Source organism: Rattus rattus, chromosome 4 (assembly GCF_011064425.1).
Source record: "Rattus rattus isolate New Zealand chromosome 4, Rrattus_CSIRO_v1, whole genome shotgun sequence".
NCBI classification, from domain to species: Eukaryota; Metazoa; Chordata; class Mammalia; order Rodentia; family Muridae; genus Rattus; species Rattus rattus.
Window position 1 is genome coordinate 140,204,529 of NC_046157.1, and position 21,957 is coordinate 140,226,485.

The following is a 21,957-nucleotide window of genomic DNA, read 5'->3' on the forward strand; positions in this document are numbered from 1 at the left end:
CTCACAAAATGCTTGTTTCTGAATGCAATGTTTGTCTATTCACAGAATTACTCAGGTGAATTAGGGATAGAGTCCTCAGTTGCCAAGGCAACAACAGGTCCTTGAAACACTGCAGTCTTCTGTGTAGGAGCTGCAGTCATCAGTGTGAAATAACCTCTTCCCCACCACTGCACAGTAGGGAGGGCTGGAGCTCTCCGGCATGGATGGGCGTGTACCCACACCTCAGGAAAGGCAAGAGGTTGACAGGGAAAGAGCTTATGTTCAGGTCATGCTTCTGCCCTCCTCTGTAACTTCACCCAACACTTACTAAATTCCTTTCAGAAGATCAATTTAAGAAAAAAACAAAAAAACAAAGCAGTTACTGTTCAGGAAATTGGTGTGTTCTGGCAAATTACAATGTGGTGCCTGGAGGGCTTGGGGAGAACCATACATTTAGTGTTGTAGATGGATTAAACATTCAAAGTCAGTCTTTTGTTAACCATGAACTTTTACTTTGAAGGAATTCTTATGATCCTTTAAAAACTGCTAGAAATAAGCTACTGGGTCCTCTGGGATCGCATTTTAAAATCTATCGAACAGTAAATTATAAACTGAATTCCCATTTTAAAATCATTGCCAATTTCTGAGATCCCTTTAATAGATAAAATGTTTACCAGAAGGATCTAAATGGTATGTACCCAAGTTACAGGAAAAAAAATTATTCTAAATATCTCATTCCTTTTCTTGGAGGAAGCCTTCCCACTCCCACCCCAAAACCCCAGCCACCCACACCCCCCCACACACACACCTCAGTCCAGCACACAGGCACAGGCACATGGCTTAGGCTCTGAGCATCACACTCCCAGGCAGAGGTGGAACATGTGTATGGGTACCTCATGTGGGACTTCACATCCAACAGCTCCAGGGCAGTGACCCGTGGTTCCCCAGCAAGGTTTTGAAGGATCTTCAGCCTTGGCCCGCAATGCTTATAGAACTCTGTGCAAATGTTCAGCAGAGATTCCCGGGGTCTTCTGAATTCTTCTCGACTAATTCGTTCATCTAATTCTTCTCTGGGAAGGCCTTGCCCTTCCTCTAGTAAATGGAGGTTTTCCCTATGGATTTATGAATAATTAACCAGGACTCAGAAAACATGGGCACTTGGTTACTATGAATGCAGGGTGTGCAGGGTGTCACACGACAGAGAAATATGCTTCCCACTGAGTTAAGGAATTGGTAGGCAGAGCTCCGCAGAAGCTCCTTTGGGAGATGAAGAAAATTTATCATTTCAGACACACTGCGGTGGCTTTCCCAGAGCAGTTTCCTGAGGATTTACGTGGAAACGGTAACATCATGCATCCGATGTAGGAGCTGAGTGGAATCGGTACCCACGTCTAAAGAAATCATCTCAGTGTGTCAGAAGGGGAGTGAAGCGGGAGCTAGTCCTTTTGTACCTGATAAAGTGCAGCTTGGCTCCTTGCTCTGGGTACCTGTGAATCAGAACAGCAACTGGCATAAGCTTCAGGGGAAAGGGGACTCATTGCCAGAGTTTCCTAGAGTTTTCATATCAATGCCTTTGGAGGGACACCCTTTGATACATGCACACACACACAATACTAACCCTCACAAGTACTATCTTCTTTCATTGGGTCACCACTAATACAGCAATTATAGCTCCTATAAAACTTGTTTCATTGTCCTATGAGGAGCATAAAGAAGTGTAAGGATTTATATAAACTCATGGAATATAGCCAAAGGAGGGAATTGGAAAAAAAAAAAAAACCAAAACGAGCCAACTTTGAAATCTGGGCCTTACTTTTAAACATGATGGGGAGGAGAGGGTCTCTCTACTCCAAGGCCTGGTGAAGCCTCTGGCCATCTTGGAGTCCAATAGACCCAGCACAACCGTTACCTCATGAAGGCTGTGTGAGTTTGTGACGATTTTCTAAGTAGTTCTGGTATTTTCTTGTACCTCTAAACTCTCACCCTCTTTTCTTATCTTGGAAGGTGTCCTTTGTAGATTTTTACACTTAAGGCTGTGATTGTTTTATTTTGTTTTGTTTTGAGGATTCCTCTCACCCCCAGCCACTGAAGTGCATCAGAGAGGCCACAGAAGCAGAGGGCACAGTGAGTTACCTGGTGTTAACTCCAGAGGACATGGTATGGTTGGCTGTGGTGGTTCCCTTGTGACCTTGATCACTCCTACTCATCTGTGGTGCTGTCATGGGCCTGCAGTGGTTTCCAGAACAAAGCAACAAAGGAGGAGACAGTTATGAAATTCTCAAGCTGGGAAGTCCACCTAAGTATGTTTGAGAATCTTACAAGGATAGGAGGTCCAGCTTTAGGTACTTCAGTCCTGAGAGACCATTAAAAGACATGGCTCCTTCCCAGTTCTTCACACATACCAGGCTTTAAGTTTTAAGTCTTGGTTCTCAGTTTTAAAGCATGACTCTTCAAATAGGACTTGGGCACAAACTAAGTGCCAGTCGATCATAAAAAGACCACTCAGCAGCTCCTCAGGGGGCAGGCAGTCCAGCACCAGAGATAACAATAAAAAGCACTTAAATACACACCAGAACTACGCTATCTTTCTGAGAAATTATCACCTAGTGTGATCACTCTTTCAGTGAAAATTATACCCAATTCTCTCTAGGAAGTGAGTAAATGCCTACTTTAAGTCAGAAGTTTAGTAAGATTCAAATGATTTCATTTACCGACTTGGGCCTTTCCTTTGGCTTCAAATAAAATTCTGCCTATATATAGATATCTGAGGCACAGAAAGATGACATAGATTCTTGGAGCATCTGGATGATGAAATCTTTATGGCCCATTCTAGATCTGAATGCTGGGTATGGCAAGTAAACTTTCGATACTGGCAGAAGGCCACCACGTCCCATACCTTGGTTTGGTAGTTAGAACTCGAAAATGGTTGCAAGGACTTTGTGCCTAGTTTTACTCTAATGGTGCATTTAAAAACAGTCTTTGTCCCCCCTCTGTCTGAAGACAGAAATTTGAAGCATGAAGGTTCAATGCCCTATTGCCAGGTTAAAGGATTAAGGGGACCATGGAAAATGATTAAGATGCCTTCTAAATGCAGAGTTGCTCCTGGTAGAGAGACAGCGAAGAAACTGCTCAGAGGAAAGCCACATATAACTAAGTTCTGCAAAACTTGAATGAGCCTGGGAGTGGGTTCTCCCCTGAGTTACTCAGGCTGAGTGATGCCCACATTTCCTTCCATTGAGCCTCTGAGAATAGCTGATCCTTCCTGGATGCTGTTCATAGAAGGATGAGATACAAAGTTTGTTTTGGTTCCCTAACTCTCTGATAGAATTATAGAATAGAAACTCTCTCTATATATGTAATTTAACTGTTAAATATCTCTTTTCATGGGATAAGAAAATTAGCAGTATGGATACGAAAGGGGACTCTCCTTTAAAAAAAAAATAGCAAACCAGACAAATGGACAAGAACATGGGAAAGAGGCTTTGCAGGAGAAAGACAGAAGGATGGGATAGGGATGTGGGGTTGGAGTGGTTGGGAGACACTGCAAACAGTAGGAATTGTCTCAAAGCAAAGCAAATAAAATCAATTATGTTGTGGTTACTACTAACCAAAAGGCTCTCTCTTTTCTACAAAAGGGGTTTTAAATACAGAGGAGTACTGAAAGGCACAGACTCTATTTCAGTACTTACTTATGATTGTAGAAGTGAGCATGCGTGTGCCTGGCACAGGTGGGAGAGTCGAGGAAACTCTGGAGCCTCCATTCTGAGGATCCAGCTTACTCTATCCCGACAAGCCCCTTATCAACCGAGCTACAGGACTTTAAATGCCCAAAGCTTTATCCATAACTCTTCATGGACTTTTTGGCAAGTAAAATTTGTATTTTTGATGTGTTTAATTCCTTTGTCATTATAAAGGTAATAGAAAGGAGAAAAAAGTTGCGGTCATATCATGTGAAAAGAAATAACTACAGTAGCATTTGGGAAAGGTTGGTCACTGTTCTCGCCTTTGTTGTAGGGAGACTTAGGAGACAGGTGTGGAAGGAATAGGCTACATTAATTACATTCCCGTCTTTGGAAGCATCTTCTCCAAGGCTTTCCTGAAACCATTAGCAAAGTGTCTGGACTACTCACTGGAACGTAAGTTTGTCAAGTTTTTCCTGGCTCTCTGCTCCACCCTTTTCTGTGTATTCATTTTGGTGAAGATGAGCATTTGAGGGTGAAATTTAACCTGTTCGTTTCACATCTCTCTCCTAGGTCTCCCTAAAACAGAGTCGAGAATAGTAACCGACCTTTTCCAAATGCTACTGTAATAAATTTTTTCTACATGATATGACTGCAATTCTTTCCTCTTTTCTATGCCACCCAAGATTTTGGGGCTCCATTCTGCTTGTGTAGGTTGGCAGCATGGTTCATCATTGGAAACTGACCATACATCACCACTCATGGACAACAGTCCCACTCACTGTCATTCATATGTTACATCTGAAAATAACTAAATAGGGTCAGCGAGATGACTCAGTTGGTGAAGACGCTGGCCTCCAAGCCTGGCAACCTGAGTTTGATTCCTGGGACCCACTTGAGAGATGGGGGAATTGGTCCTTGGGCAAGGTCAGGAGTGAAATCATAGGCAGAACTTTAGGCTGGCATTTGGACACACAGAACAGCAGAATGGAATGGAGGAGCAAATACACACACCCAGGGTGTCCCCCTCAGTACCTCTAGGAAGGATATCTATAGCTTTAGTTAATTTAGAGAGAATGGGCAAGAAAGGCAGCCACATGCCTTGTACCCTGCTCTTGCCTTTTCTGCTCTCAGCCATCCTTTGTCTACCTACAGCCCTCAGCATGCCCTTCCTACTGGGCTAGCTCATCTCCTTTCATTTAACCCAAGAATCTTGTCACAGGACAGCTTCTTGAACTGGTGCCCATGTGAGTTCTTCCCTAGATCTCTCTCTCCCCCAACCCCATCATTATTCGATCCTATTCTATGACAAATGTATTCCTTCTGGAATAGAGTAATTTTCTGAAGTGTGTATTTGCTTTGTAGTTTCTAAAATTACAGTGAAAAATCCTACTCTTTATGAGTAGTAAAGTAATAAAAGAATGCTTAGTTAGAGTTGCAAATGCACATCTCAGAATACTTAAATAGGCCGAGCAAGATGGCCTGGTGAGCAAAGGTGCTTTGCCCCAAGCCTGACGAAGGGAGTTCAGCTCCTGGGACCCACGCGATAGAAGAGGAGAACTGATCCTCACAACACGTCCTCTGAATTGTGTGTGCATTCACACTCATTCTCTCTCTTGTCTCCACTCCCTTGTCTGATTCTGAAAATGTAAAAACTAAAAACTAATCAAACAGATAATTAAAATGTGGATGCTAGCGTCACATTCACTAACATGTCCCTTTGCTAAAGATTTGTTTACCACTGGGCTAAAAAAAATCTCCACAGAAGCCCATCGAGTTATAAGTAATTGTGTGTTTAGTGATCACGTAGGAAAGTCATCATTATTGCTACTGCCACTGTTCAGAATACTTAGCACTAAGTACACAGGTAATTTATGTAGTATTTACAGTTTTTAGCAATAAGGGCCTGAGTAGCTGTCTCTACAAAGAGATTGTCTAAGTCATAGACAAAGGCCAGGTTTTAGAGATATTTAGCCACAACCAGTTTCCTCATCTTTTCAATGGATACGTGTTGTTTCAGGCTGTGGATATCTGCCTCTGAGATTACCTGGTGAGGACCTCCACACTGTACAAAAGTGCTTGCAGGGATGTGGCCAGAGCGGCTGTGGCAGCAATCTCCTCCCGGGCAGCAGGCACGGTCTCTACCTGTGACGTCTGCCTCTTCATCTTCTGTAGGTAGCATGGAACTAAGGCCTCCAAGACCATCAGCATCTGAAGGCTGTAAGCACCAGAAAGAAAGCCAGGTCACATCGTATTTGGGCTGTGTGACATCCAGAAGCATGGAAACGCCACCAGAGGAATTCTTTTCCCTTTCCTGTGCAACACCAAGCAAAAGCAATGAAGGCTGCTGGACGTGTTGACTGTCATTAATTAATTCAGCACCCAGTGACAGGTGAGGAAGCCTCTCTTAATGAAGCACATGAGCTAGGTAAGAAGAATTAGCCATTGTGCGAGTGGCCAAAAGAAGAGCAGAATATTGGCAGTGCTAGCGACCATTCAGAGTGACGTGCTTCATTCTCCAGCAAAGCCTCTGTTTGGGAATGTGTTGAGGGCAACTTTTCAGCTGAAGTAATTTTGAGACACCATTAGATCCTTTGGAAGCCTAAGCCGTTTCTCAGCAAGAGTCGATAGGTGCTGTTTGGTGGAATCTGGCAATATGTCCTAAGTAGAGTGTGAGGACACGACTCACGGGAGAGGGTGCACACTTGGCGTAGTACAGATGTGTCAGAAACCTCAGATTAAAGAGAATGGAATCAAAACACCAGGAATGTCTGCCATGTCTTTTTCAGCACCGGGTCCTGCTTTCTGAAGGGACACTGCACAGAACCAGAGCTCTACCATAAGAATGTGACAATTTTCAGAACTTGATGGGTATGGAGTTGAAGCTATGACACTTCTAGGTCCTAATACATCTAGGATGGCTCAAAAAAGGAGGCAAGAAATCAGAATAGTTCCTGAAATAAATAAAGGATTTTGTTGTAGCTTACCAAGGTCTTAATGTTAATGAGAAGCTGAGGCATCTAACTGATGATGGATAGAATACAAACTAAAACAGAATGTTTGTGTTCATTCCGGAAGCTTCCTGGAGCTGGGCATTGCAGGAGGGACAGGGAATGGGGAGCGAGACCACACTGTACACTGCAGATTTTCTTCTCTTAAAGGCCACAGTCACATACCTGTCTACCTTTTGCATAATTTCTATTTCTCATTAAAGATGACAAAAACCCAGGGCTTCCTGGTTACATTTTTATTTATCCCAGATATTTCTTTTGAAAAAAAAAAAGCTGTAAATCCTGTCCACTTCTTTATTCATTCAGTGTAGGGGAGAGGAGACGCCCATCTAAAGGGCAAATGTACAAAGACAGTGAGCAAAGTTAAGCTTGGCTCCTCCCTCCCCTCTGTGCCAACAGAGCAGGGTTGTTAAAAGGAGATGAAACTTTTGTATCTGACCAGAGCCAACTTCCTGGAACTGGGGTGACTCACTTCCTGTGTGAATCATTTGCTTCCCAGTGTGTGTCAAAATAAAACAGAAGATTCATGTCACTGTCCTTTGTGTCCTCAGAGGGGGCTTTCACAGATGGTTTAAATGCCTATTATGAAATTTTATCCGCTAACAGCTTGTAATTATGTAAGTGGAAAAAATATTTTTTAACAAGAGTAAACATCTTTGCCTCTGTACAGGATTCCAAATTTGGGGATTTCAAATCCAGGAAGATTTACAGTAATTTTCAGGACTGCTGCTATGATAGAATTTTCTAAATTTGGATTTTAGGAGATTGCTCATCAGAATGTTACAGAAAGATATGTCAAACACCAGCTTCTTTGCTCCGTTTCATTTCTTTCCGACACCAAGCATCCCAAGGGGCAGAAAGGAAGGCCGCGGTTCTCTCACCTTCTGAAGGACTCTGGGGCATGAGCCACCACAGTGACACAGAGCTTGATGGCTTCACTGATGGAGAAGGTCAAGTCTTCACTTCCATAGCAGAAATCTGCAGAGACGCAGTGTACGTGACTCCAGGAGAAGCAGCTGGCATCACCACTAAAGTCCTCGTCTTTCCTGCTGCGTCCTTTGGTCTTTTATCTCCTAGTTTTTCATTTCTGAATTCTGCAAACTAAACTATACATTTCTTATCTGAGGACAACACAATTCTGCTTCCTGCATTCAAACACGTGGCTCACAAATAAGGGAGGTTGTAACAATCATACCTAGCAGAAGCCACTCAGGCACTTTTAATTGCCTGAGGTAGAATGAAAAGCTCTATCTTTGAATTATATCGAATTCTGTACATTACATAACCACAAAGGGCCATTAGAGAAGTCTGTTTGCTTAGAACTGATGAAATTCAACTTTCGAGCAGGGGTCTGCTGAGAAAAGTTTTATTATGATTTTCAGAACAGAGGATTCCTTATTCTGTAGATTCTCAAGAAATTTAAGACAAGAAAATAATAAAAAAGTCTACTCACTCAAAGTATAACATTGTTCTATTTCTTTTTGATTTAGTTGTATATACTATATAATAAGTTTAGTTATGCATAGTTATAATTGGTTATAGATGTACATACATTTATTTGAATAATTTCAATAGGAAAAAGAATGCTTGGGGGGTACATTTACCCAGTGACTTAAGGGGCTTCTCAGCTTTAACCAGCTCCAGAATGTCCAATATATCTGTGGTTTCTCCTTCCAGAGACTGTAGCAAGTCAAACAGACACTGAGCAGACACACCTTTGCTGCTGGACCCAGTATTGGTAGCATCCTATATAAAAACAAAACACGAGAAACCACTTTCAGTCTATTGATAGCCACTTTAGTACTCATACAGCCAACTGGAAATTCAAAATTTATAAGTGCAAATACATATACATATAATGACATATATCATATATTTATCACATTTTCTATATGCAATTCAACTTATATAACTGTGTTATCTGACACTCTGCTGAGCAATTTGAGGGCTCTAGTAAATGCCATCAGTAAGTCACACCCATTTTAAGCTTCTTCCTTCCTGTTCATCCTGGAGTTTTGGAACATCCCTGCCTGCCTCTGCCCAAACACAAGTGATGCCTGGCTTTCTGATGTTGCCTTTAAAAGTTCCCTTTGGTGGCTTTTCACTCATCACTCAAGCCTTACTCACCGGGAACTCCAGGAGAGGGGCCACACTGGCAAACAGCTGGAGCACGAAGGGCTTCCGGTGTAGAATGTAGAACTGGTGGCAGGCAAATTCGATGGCTCGGCGCAGCTGGGGGTTGCTTTCGTAGTCTGAGTATACCTATCGAGAAATAGCCCCATGGTTGGAAAATGCCTTCAGTGTGCCAGAGTGGTGTTTACTTATACCATAGCCATAGGAAACACAGAAAGGGGCTAATGTTACCCGCTGGCAGAATGGAGCACAACATAGCATCAGCTTTCTTGAGATAACTGGATGATAGACATAAAATTCCTATAAACCACAAACATATTTTTCTGAAAAATTTCCCAGGAAGCTTATGACTAGACATTTACTAAAATGAACGAAGGAGACGCAAGGTTTACCTAAAAATACCTGCTTCTGACTAGTTGTAATAGTGAAAAACTTGAAATAAGTTAATCGTAAGTAGTAGCTTGTTAAGTGCATTATGGTACATGTGTTGTGTAAATATACCGGATTTTCAGTATCTACCCGTCAGTTGATGGACACCTAGACTTCTTCCTGGCTGCTGTGAATAGATGAACACAGAACATGGACCAGCAGGCATCTCTGTAGTAGGCTGCAGCATCCTTTGGTGCGTGGCCAAGAGGAGCACAGGGGAATCATGTGGTAGACCCGAGTTTAGCTTAGCTCTTAGTCACCTTTACTCTGATTTCCAGGGGTGGCACCAGCTTATGCCTTTCACAGCACTGTGTAAGTGCTGCCTTTCCCCTACATCCTCTCCAGCATTGTCCTCATTTGTTCTAGGGGGTTTGTCTGTTTGTTTGAGAGCTTTGTCCATTCTCACTAGGGTAAAATAAAATCTCAAAACGATGGAAGTGTAGCTGTTGATGCTCTAAGGCTCAACAGCTGAATGAAATTCACATGATGGTCTTGGTTACTTGACAAAAAGCTATCCATTTGAATATAGTACAATGTAGTTTTATTTTGATGCCTGTGTGTAGATATTCAGGGAATAGAAATGTTTTCTGGGAAGAAGGGTTGCAGGTGATCTGGATGTTTTGTTTAAATTGTATTGTCTCAGTTTTACAGTGAGTTTAATTATGTTGGGTAAAAAAAATGGTATTACTTAAAAATGAGGCAGACAGTCATATGGTAAAAATAAGTTTCTTGCCATCACTGGATGAAGCAGATTGTATTTTGTATAAACGTACACTACTTTCATAATGGTCATTAAAATGATCCCCAAACAGGCATCTTGAATTAGTCCCAGGTCCTGTCCGATTTATATTCAGTAGAACTAGGTGCACACTGGACATGAGAAACAGAAAATCTTGCTACACTCAACTCCTCCTATCCCTTGCACCTAAATTTCTGGCACTAGAAATTCCCATTCAAGCTGAGGTCACGACAGATGGCAGTCGGCCACCCCGCTGGCTCAAGGGCAGGGTAGAGTGTCCCTCACTGTCTACAGTACTTGCACTACCACAAGGCTTGGTAAAAACACACTGCCGGGCCCTCGCACAGAGTTTCTTATTTCTCAGGTCTGATGGGACCCTGGAGAGTGAATTACTAGTTGTTGAGGATTCTGAGGCTGCTAATCAGATGCCACAGATTCTTGGAGTTACGATGCAATGCGACATGGGAAGACTATCCCGAACTCTGGGGCAGTATCTCTGGACCGCACTGAATTGTGTGAGCTCTTGGAAAATCTATGTGGGGGTTTCACTGGGTGCCTTCTGTGGTAACAAAGGCAATAACTTTGGGATGGAAAGGATTCTTTACAGATAGTGTTGGACTGCTTGGTCTGAGCAGGGCTGGGTTACTTTTGTGGCTGGGACAGGAGACTCCGGGCACCTGCAGCATGGTGGGGAGAATCCACTGGTAGCCACTGAGAGAGAATAGGTGGTTGAAGTGGACAGCTGTGTTGATGACAGTGGCGGCGTACTGCCTGAGTAGGGCGCTGTCTTCTGGGTGGAGAATCAGAGCCCCATTGAACACATTGAGAAAAAGCATGATTTCATCTCCCCAGGGAAACTCGCTTGGCATGCCCAGGAACATCTCCTCCAGGAGCTGGATCCACAAGCTTTTCTGAAGCGTGTCAAGGCCAAACAGTTCCTTCCCAGCTGTGAGAACACAAACAGCGGAGACAAAATTAGCCGCACACCAGCCCTGTCAGCATAAGCCCACGATCAACCGCCAGGGCACAGCTATTTCCCATTTATTTCGTTCGTTCCCGCTCCAGAAGAAGTGGGAAAAGGTTTCCCAGCACAACACTGCTTGCATGGACACACTTCCTCCATCTCTAAGGGTCTGCACACTTCTTTGATTGCACTCTAGGCAAGCCAGGACAGGCATTTGCAGTGCTTTCCTGCTAAATAAACTGCATTGCTGAAAGAGATATTATTGCAGCTGGACAATAGTTAGGGCCGGAATCAGTGCCTGGCTTTTCTTTTCTTATCACTGTTTAGACCAGAACTAACAAGATCTCTCTCTCTCTCTCTCTCTCTCTCTCTCTCTCTCTCTCATCTCTCTCTCTCTTTCTCTCGCTCCCTCTCTCTCATCTTTCTTTCCTTCCTTCCTTCCTTTTAATTTTATTTTTTTATTCACTTTACATCTGTATCCCAGTTTCACCCTTATAAATGCCGCCCCCCCGTGACCCTACCACTTCTCTTTAGAGAAGGGAAGTCCCCCTTGGGTACCACCTCACCCTGGGGCATCTAGTCCCAGTAGGTGCATGCACATCCTCTCCCACTGAGGCCCAACCAGGCAAACAAAGTAGTGGGGAAGAGGATCCAATGGCAGGGAACAGAGACTAACACAGCCCCGGTTCAATTTGTTAGGGGCCCAGAACTCTTTATTAGGAACTCTGAAGTACATCAAGGTAATTGAAGTTGCTTGTCCCAAATCAGTGATGTATGTGAGGTTCTCATCTGGGTCTCTTGCTATTTCTCTGACTCTATCACACTTCAGGTATAAGTTACACTAAAATACAAAGAATGTAAATGGGCATATCCAGTGAGTTTTGCAATAGTATATTGCTGAACCCTGTATGGCCTTAGTGGGGACAGAGTAGCACGGCCCCTGCCCCTGAGACAGGATGTGAGCTTTCATGAGTGTGGATGGCTGCTGTGGGTATAAGGCTTGCTTGTGTAATAACGTAGAGATTTTCTGAAGCCGATGGAGGCCTTTTTCCTTTTGAGGAATGTCTTCCCTGTTAATGTTAATGACTCGATGAAGGTTAGAAACAGCAGGAGTCTAGCAGCTGAAGGTGTAGCTAAGTCTCAGCAAAATAGTGACCGCTGGGACCCTCAGGGCAGACTGTAAGGCTGTGGGAAAGAACTGTAAAACATGAGTTTAAAAATATAATTTCTCAAAAAGTATATATAATTTCTCAATTATACAAAAATATAAGGATGCAAATAAATTATGGAGGGATTCGTGAATCTAAGGAACAAGGCAGCTGGTAGGAAAGAGGCAAAGGCAGGCAGATTCCTGAGCTCAAGGTCAGCCTGGAACAGCAAGTCCAGGCCCAGGTGTGGTAGAAAGGTCAGGGTCCCACCCAGCTACTTTATCAACTGTGCTTAACAAAGGCAAGCAATCTTTTCCCTTGTTAAAGGAAAATGTGTATTTGCTGATTCCTAAGAATTAAGGGGCTGATTCATAGGATAATCAAAAGGAATGTTGGTGTAATAATGTACCTATTTTCTGGAACCAGTACTAGCAGGGAAATAAATGACTGATATGTAAATGAAAAACTGGGCTTTCGGTCTGCATGAGAGGAGCTGGTAGAGCACTATATCAGTTCTTCTTTAGAATATTCTCTGGAGAGAGATGAGCTGTCTGCAGATCTCTGGAGAGTGAAAACAGCTCTTTAAGATTTTTTTTCTAACGGATTTCTGACTTGGTCAGAAAAATCCAAGAATTTTTGCAGCAGCTTTTCTGATTTTAGTCAGAAAAGCCGTGAGCTATCCAGATAGATAGATTTTACAACTTTTACTAGGAGAGCTGTCTCAACCAGAGAGTATTTAGAATAGCAAGGAAAAGCTATCTAGAGAAGGCAGAACACACACACACACACACACACACACACACACACACACACACACACACCACAGATACACATCATACAGACACACAGACTCACCACCCCACAGACACACAGACACCCAACCCAAAGGGCGGGGGACGGGGGGGGGCGGAGAGAAGTGAGAGTGAGGAGAGAGAGAGAGAGAGAGAGAGAGAGAGAGAGAGAGAGAGAGAGAGAAAGAGCAAGCAGTTGGAAAAGCCATCTCAGCAGAATCTAGGCCACCAACTTGGACCCACAATTTGACTTTGAGTCATTTGTTTTTGCCTCTCACAGACACCCCTACTCTCAGAAGCCTCTCCAAGCCGATGCTGGTCTTTGGCAGTGCATACTCAGGTACACAAAATCCAAGGACTAATTTTTGTCCTTTCCTAAAGTTCCCTCATGTCTTCTGCCAACAGTTCCTTTACCTCTTCCTAACCCAGAGGCAACTATTGTTCTCACTTGTGTCATGCAGGATTAGCTTGGCTTCCTTTAATCTTCTTATGCACTCCATCTGAGTCTCAATACAACCTCCAGCAGACTCAGAGAAATACTCAGGTTTGAGATCCACTGGGGTCCAGTAGTCAGATCAAACCAAGAGCAATGGCCTCTTTCCCTGTAGTACCTTGCGGGTCACTGAAGAGAGAAAACTCAGCATCTATTGCACTTCGAGGGAAGGAGGGCAGCCGAAGAAGGTCCTCCTGGAGCATGGAGACATGTGACTGCTTATGGGCTGTGGGGATCTTCTGAGTTAGGGAGATGAGGAACAAAACACGCCCTACTTCCTCCAGCTTCCGGGTGAACACCTGGCAGGAGCAAAGAGCAGAATTAGGAAGTTGGAAAGAGTGGAGTCACTGAAGATCTTCAGTAACAAACCTGGATGATAAAATGAAACAGGGAGGGCTGGAAAGAGGAAGGGATGTTTCTACCAGGAAGAACGGTGTTTAATGAACTCTCAGTCCCTGATGCTGTCTGAGCTCAGGGATGCTATGGCCTAGAGAAGCACAAGGAAGGGATTGTCAAGAGAGTCCAGAACGACACACTGTCCCATCTGTGTGGGCATCCTAACACAGAAACCTTTCTCTAATGGGAGCTGGCAGTCAGTTACAATGGCTGCTCCACAGATGCCTTAAGCTGTTCCCTGGTGGTTCTGGGTTTTTCTTTTTTAACCAAAGACAAAGTAGAATCTAGGAATACATTATTCATATGAAAGCTGATGGCTCCTAGAAAACTCGTTTGTTCCAGAGTTTGGAAGGCATGTTTCTGGGCTCTTTGTCTCTTCTTTCTTTTGTCTTGATAGTCACTGGGCCACGAGCTAGGATTAGGAAGTTCCTGAGTCAGGAACAGTTGTTATCTTATCCCAGACCTTAAGCTTCCATATCTTCATCTCCACAGGGAACTTAGGTATCTCAAGATTTCAGCCCAGAGCAGAGGAAGTAGAAAGTGCCCTGTTTATGGCACTTTTTGAAGGTGATTTAAACACGGTAATCACAAACACATGCCTATGAAGTAGCATTGTTCACTATGTTTTTTGACTATCTTGCTGACAAAAATGAAGCCTGAGGTCACTCTGGTGAGGTGGTCTTTGGCACTGTTCATGGTGAAGACCTTTCAGTTTTAACCCAACACCTTTCTCTTGGCCACAGACACAGCATCTTCTTTCTTTTAAAAGCAATTTAGGCAGTTAATGGTAGCCATCTTAAAAAGTTTATTTTTGTGTTCTAAACTTGGCCATCCTTATTTATCTCACGAACAATATTTTAATGTGAAAGTAGCATCTTTGATGCGTGCATAAAATTTGAATTGATCGCTATCTTCAAATTCTTCTTTATATACTTTACTTAAAGATAAAGGTTAATAAAATATGTGAGCATTAAAATTATACTAAGGAAATGATCAGTTTTGGAATGGTGTATCGTCATGTTTTGCACACGGTTTGCTGAGTTTCCTAAGGTCAGAGTCTGATTTGAGATCAAGCATATGAATGCTATTCTGCTTTTCAGTGTTAGATGTAAGAACAACTGCTTGGCTGTGTCTTTTCCTGATTTAAAAAATGCTAGATTCTTAGATCCCCAGGAGGGATGGAATCTAGATTGCTGGCTGTTAGTTCAGTGCTATTTTGAGGTAGCATGTTTTTACTTATTTTCATCTGGGCTCCTTATTTTTACTGTGTCAGTAATGTATGAACTATACTATTTACACTTTGCGTGCATATGGTACATGAGTGTAGACAAGTATGCCTTCCTCTACCACTCTCAATCTTACTTCTGATTAGCTGTCACCACACCTACAGCGCATGATTTCATTTAGGGTAGTTGGCCAGAGAGCCCTGCGGATCTACCGCCGTCCTCTCCTTTCCCCCAGGACTGGGATTACTGATACACACTCGTAACTTTTATGTGTGTTAGGGATTAGACACGTCCTCAGGCTTGCACAGCAAGTATGTCACTCACTCAGCCATTTCCCAGTCCCTAATTCTTTCCTTATTTGAGAGAAGGTCTCATGGAGTCCAGGCCAGCCTTGAAATTGCTATGTAGCTAAGGATGAACTTGAACTCCAGATCTGTCTCCACCTCCCAGTCATAAACCATTGTAAGTCACTTATGTATTTTTCAATAGCCAGTTAAGAAGTTAGAGTATTCCTATTATATGCTCCATATTAACCCATGTGAGTTTCTCTGAGTACATTACACACCATGATCCAATGTAGAAAACTTGCAGTTTTGAGGGCACAATCTTTTAAGCAAGGTTTTTCATCATTCATTATCTGAGGAGAGGAACACAATAGCACTGCAAACTCTCAAGGCTGATAGCGGATTTACAATTATCCTCCCCCAAACATGACCCAGCATAAAGGCATGGTTAAACACCTGCTTCTGAATGAGCTCCTGCCCCTTTTCAGGATGCATATGTACGAGGTTCAGCTGTGGAGAGACGGACCTCCGGAAGGGATAAATATCTCGAACATAGGTCTGTGGTGGGTGACACACAGAGAGAAAAACCAGTTCAAAACTCGTTATTTCTATTTTCATTTCTTCTTTATCCAAAACTCAGGTAGATAAAATACTCATTTATTTTCTAATGGTTTTTATTCTTGCTACCTCACACTCCTCATTTCCACAGAATCCTAAAAAGGCAAAGCTGCCTCCTCAGGAAAGCTCATTCTGCCCAGTTGGGCTACCCACTGATGCCACACAGTCAGGTTACCCACTGATGGCACACAGTCAGGTTACCCACTGATGGCACACAGTCAGGTTACCCACTGTCGGCACTGTGTGCAAGGCCAGAAGATACATTACTTTGGTAGGGGGTTAATCTAAAGTGATGCCGGAGACCACCTGAGGTGTTATTTTCTTCATTCGATCATGGTTAAAAGAAGAGAAAGAAAGTCAAGGTATAGCTAAAATTCCAAACAGGGATGCGGTTGCCATTGCTGTATAAATGTCATGGTCAGTCTTCACTGTCAACTTAAGTTCATGGGCTGGGGACCAGCACTGAATGAAAAGATGAGAGTGAGTTGAACACAGACACTCTTGGTTGCTTCCTGATTGTAGATACCATGTAACTGATGGGCCTCCACCAGTCCTATCACCATGCATTTCTGCCCTCAATGGACTGTATTCTCTCAACCATGAGGCAAAATAAACTTCCCTCTCTTAAGTTCCTTTCTATGTGGTATTTGGTACAGCAGAGAGAAAAGCTGCCAATACCATACAAAAATATGTATTCACCCATATCAACTGTGATAAGTAGCTCACTGCTTAAGCTGCATCTCCCTCAGGGATTACGACTACCCCAGCACGTGTACTGTTATCACTTTCCCTTTACAAATAAGGACACTCAGGGGTAGAAAAGTAAACCAATTGCTCCGAAGCCAAAGAGACCCAAGTGACCATGCTTATAACCTGAATCAGTGATGCTTTACCAATAGTAAGCTGCACTTGGGAAGGGTTGTGTAAGCCATGACACAACACAGCTTGGACATCATGGCTGCAGACTTACCTTGTTGTAGTGGATAAGGTTCCACCGTTTATCCATGAGAAAATAATGTGTTGACTGGGACTCTGGGATGTTGAAAAACTCCAGACACTCCTAGAACAATAGCAACACATTTTATAAGTGTTTATCAAGAGTATATTACTTGGTATACAGTATGCTAGAAAGACACAAGGTAATTCTTATAGGGGCAAGAGAACCTATAGTGCTAAATTTATCTAAAAGTAAGAGTAAAGACTGGGACTGTAAATCATCCATTCTTACAGTGCCCAAAGTGGCACAGCTTTAATTCTGACCAAGTGCTAGTCTATGAAGGGACAGTGGCACCTACTGGGCGTGTGGGATTAGGGAAAGCATGCTTCGTAACAGCGTAAAGAATATTACAAACTATAACGCATCCACTGATCATTGTGAACTGGCTTCAGAGCTTTCCATGCAGAAAACTTGTATAATCAAACTGCTATGCTACTACTGATAAAAGAAACAGGCCAGGGAGGTCCTATGATTTATGTCACACTGGCTGTAGTGAAGCCATGGAGGGAACACATTGTCAGACTCTTGATATCCACCATTCAATGAAAGTATGCAAATGGGTGGTGTTAAGAGCTTGCTAGCTTCCAAGGACCTTGCATGTTCACTGGAGACCTCGAAGAAGTCTGAAACAGAAGTCATGGCCTGCACTCTTTCCTACTTACATTAGGATTCAGAACTGAGTTCCAGTCGTACCTAGTAAGGTAAGATTACTGGAGACTTGGACTCCAGATGAGTCAGGATTGGTATCCTACGGATTACTTTACATTCCAAGCCGTGCATGCAGGAGTAGTGATTAACTAATTCTTTTGAGGAGGATTGTTAATCGTAACTCTTAGAAAATGCTCGTGCTTTTAAGGGATTTCTGTGTGTGCAAATGTACGTGTCTATGCATCCACATTTCTTGTGGTTTGTCTTTAATTCTTTTTTCTTTTGTTTTGTCATAGTCTGCTTTGTTGTTTGTTTTAGATGCTTGTTTGCTTTGTAAAAAGAGAAGAAAGAAAGGCTATAGATTTGGGTGGGTGAAGTGAGGAGGATCTGGGAGGAGGTGAAGGAGAGAAATGATGTTCAGAATATATTATATGAGAACATATTTTTATCTTTAATTTCAAGTTAAAAGTTCTGTTTGAAATTTTAAATAAGAAATTCTATTTTCAATAAAAGTAGAATGAAAAAGAGAATTCTTTCTTTTCCTACCTGATTTTTTTCTATATATTTCCTGCATATAGATTCCACTTGATATTATATCAGTTGATAGACTGAATTTACTTTGTGAGGAAAAACCATGGCATAGTAAATAAAGAAAATAGTAGCACCAAATATTCCTAAACCAGACAATGCAGCTTTCGGAGGAATTGGGAATAACACCCAAAGCAGCATTGTTGTTGTTTGAGACAGAATTTGCCCAGTTTGGACTGCTTTAATGCAGAGTTAAAATGTCAGTTACAAGTGGGGGAACTTAAGTGTTCCATAGGAGAAGAGGCACTGGAGAGTGAAGAACTGGGTGTGCTCATTGAATACAGAAAATGCCACTTATTTTAATTCCAAAACATGTTTACCGTGGGGGCACGGGTATGCATTAAAATCATTTCTGTCAAAAACGAAGCAAAACTTTCCTACCTTCAGCAGGGCTTCGAATTGAGTGTCTTCGTGGACTGGCAGCTGTGTCGGGATATCACATTCATTCTGCCCATGAACTACCAAGGTTTTGGTACCTATTCAAAATACATATAACCATGAACGTAGTCTTTCATGTAAGTTTATATTAAAGGCATAAAACAAAATTAACATAGTATCAATAAACTGATTTCCATTGCCATTGTTACCAGCGCCCTTTTCAACTTAGGTAGTTTGTTTTTGAAACAGGAAATAGGGTCTTATCTGGCTCAGGCTGCCATAAAACTAGCTGTTGCCAAGCTTTTAGGAATGTGAGTTTAAGAATATGACTTTTGATAATAAACAAAAGCCTATTGCTCTTTTGTATACTCTACACAGCGTACAAATGCGCAGTAATCCACAGCACCTGTTGGATGGTTATCACAAGCCAGGCCTCTCAAGTAAGCATTTTATATACGGAAACTAATGCCTTCACCATGACTGTGTTTGTAATTGCATTTATAGATCAGTCACAGGGAAAGGAAAGCATGAAAAATGCTTTTATTTTTCCCACAGCTAATTCCAATTATAAATCTAATGAAGGGCAATGCTGATTTTAACATGGGCTTCTATGCTGCCAGAAACTGTGTTCTCTCCTCTGCATATAATATAGTCTTTCTCTTTATTTCCATCCATGTTTCATCTTACGTCTTTGTCCCACCCCCACCCCACCCACCATGGGATAAAACCTTCATCTTAGGGACAAGCCTGCTGTGCTGCACAAAGAGGAACTAACTGTGTCTAGAGTTTATGCCACACATTGTATTCTTTTCTAAGTCTCCCTTTTCCTGTTTTTCCCCCCTTTCTTCCAGCTTTTCATAAAGCCTCCTCTTATTGGGTTTACAAAGGCCCAGGGTCCTTGCCACACAAACAATGTCATTCAAATGGCAGTGCCAAAAACCTCACTCACAATGGCTTTCAGTTAAACGTGCCCTCTGCTACACACTTAAATAAATCTCTAACCTTGGCTACTCTTCAAGGCCTGATTCACAGGCACTCTGGTCCGATGTCTGCCTTTTCATCTCATAAGCTCTGACTTTTGAAGGGGCTATTGTATTTCTTCTGATGCTACTAAACAAAAATTCTTGAGGGCATTCAATGCCAGGGGCTGGAACTCTATTTCTCTTGTGAACGAGAAAGTCCCACGTCTTTTGAAAGGGAGTAAACTTATACGTGAACAAGTGTACACACGGATTCACCTGGCATGGAAGCAGTGACCAGCAGCTTCACCTCACATTGCTCCTTCTTCATCGTCTGCTTGAGATCCTTGAAGAAGAGGCCCTCCACATACCCGACCACCTCCCACAGGAAGGTCAGAGTGGCAGAGATGGCATCCATCCCCCACTCACACGGGGTCCTCACAAAGTACATGATGAGTCCCACCTGAAGCAAAGGACCAACAACCAAGTCACATTCTTCCCCCACTCTCGTTCCCATTGCCTTGGCTTTTGCTTTTAAGATTAAATCATCCTAGTATTCACAGTCTCTGCTCACAGACTTCTGGAAAACTTCTAATGACACCAATCAAGAGAAGACACAACAGGAAAACTTGACCAATCTGGTTCTCATGGGGATTGGACACTTATTCCCCCCCGCCCCCCCGGCTAGTCAACAAACGGACACTGACAAAGAAGACCAAATCAGTCACAGACAAAATAAAGGGATCATAAATATTTCTTACAGGTCTAGATTTGTAGTGCAAGCTAAGTTTGTCAGGCTGCTATAGATGCACAGGCGTATGAATATTTCCCTCTTAACAGAAAGGGAGAAAACATCAACAAAGACATTTGTTTGTTATCTGCCTGGATTGAGGGACAATTTCAGAGTAGTTAACATGCTCCGGCCCCTAAACTGCATGCAGATTCATTTGGAGTTTACAGAGAAGGATGTGAAGAAACATGTAAATCTTAGAGGGGTCAGAGAGAAGTTGTCCAGGCAAAATAAAGCATAAAGAGCTACTGTGGAAACCTACACTTACAACGCCTTTCTAGAGAGTATGCACGTATGTTTTAAAGAGCAAAGTAAAAAAAAAAGGGGTGTGGGTGGGGATGGGGAGGCTAAAAACTAACCTAAAAATGTTGCCTAATGCTAAAAGGAGAACCAAGACGATAAATTTATCGAGGATCCACCACATGCCAAAGATTGTGCCAGGCAGGGTTTTCCCCACTCTAAAAGTGGAAACTTCCGCTGACCATCCTTCAATTATACAATTATTAGAAATTTATTGGAGGGGGATTTCCACATCTCTTTCTTCGTGTTCCTGATTCCTACCAGGAAATTCTGTCAACTGCTGAGACTCACCAGGTAGTTGAACAGGATGTGTGACGTTTGAGCTGGGAAGTCTCCAATATTTAAGAGCAGTTTACGCAGCATGTACATTAGCTCATCCTGGAAGAAGAACAGACAGACCCAGTCAGCAGCCATGCTATTAGAACCTGACTGCCTGAAACGCGAGGGTAATTTTCCTTATGTTTGCCCATTTGTTAATGTCCACCACTTTAGCATGGCAGAGGAGAAATTAATTACCCATAAAAACTGATAGTACATGTGATTCTTACTATTTAAACGAGCAGGAATAACTTTCCTTTATGGATAATATATAAATATCACCAAACAGCAGGTGATTTTATTTTAAAATAAAACTTGGCACAGTGTCTATAGGTAAAGCCTGTGAGGATTGTGTACTTGGTTGTATTTATGATGCTTGCCAGGTAGAACTGGAATGTGGAGACCTAATCTGAGCAATCCACACACTAGGTTAATTGCCTTTCCAAATTTAGTTACCTAGGTTTTCAATCAATGAGATAAAGGGGAGCAAAGGAAGATAAATAGAAATGTCTAACAGTTAACCTTGCTTCCCAGAAACCAAACTTAATCTTCTAGTGAAGATCATCACTATAGAAACTGGAGAAAAAGCATATTAATCATGTTTGTTTTCTTAAAGTCCATGAAACTAATTTGACACCTTACAGGTAGTGTGGTAAATTAGCTTTCTGGGTGATGGGGAGCACTAACGTACTGGAATAACCCCACTTACATTCCAGGCTACCAAACAACTAGAATTCCACAGATGTGTCTAACCCTAAAAATGTAAAGCTGCATTTAGTCTTTCTCTAAATACTGAAAATATTTAATGTCACTGGGCTACCAAGCAACATACCATGCACACTTGGAAAAATCAATTACTGGAGAAATCTGAACTGAAATAGCAAAATTTTAATATTGTTTGCCGTAACTTTTTTTTTCTTTTTTCTTTTTTTCGGAGCTGGGAACCGAACCCAGGGCCTTGCGCTTGCTAGGCAAGCACTCTACCACTGAGCTAAATCCCCAACCCTGTTTGCCATAACTTAAAAGGCGTCTGCTGACTGCATCTCAGAGGACACCGGCCGTGCAGGCAGCTCTGTAAAGTTCCTGGC

At 42.5% G+C, this 21,957-nt stretch overlaps 1 protein-coding gene across 1 annotated transcript in view; it reads right to left on the reverse strand.

The window, feature by feature from the left end:
• The window catches only part of Unc80 (unc-80 homolog, NALCN channel complex subunit), a 182,042-nt gene that overhangs the window by 33,576 nt on the left and 126,509 nt on the right, over positions 1-21,957 (reverse strand). The window contains 14 exon segments of the mRNA XM_032901292.1: positions 873-1,091; positions 1,431-1,466; positions 2,113-2,205; positions 5,707-5,877; positions 7,552-7,648; positions 8,275-8,416; positions 8,798-8,932; positions 10,649-10,917; positions 13,486-13,666; positions 15,730-15,831; positions 16,862-16,951; positions 18,506-18,600; positions 19,741-19,924; positions 20,843-20,929. Coding sequence (XP_032757183.1) covers positions 873-1,091; positions 1,431-1,466; positions 2,113-2,205; positions 5,707-5,877; positions 7,552-7,648; positions 8,275-8,416; positions 8,798-8,932; positions 10,649-10,917; positions 13,486-13,666; positions 15,730-15,831; positions 16,862-16,951; positions 18,506-18,600; positions 19,741-19,924; positions 20,843-20,929 — 1,901 coding nt within the window.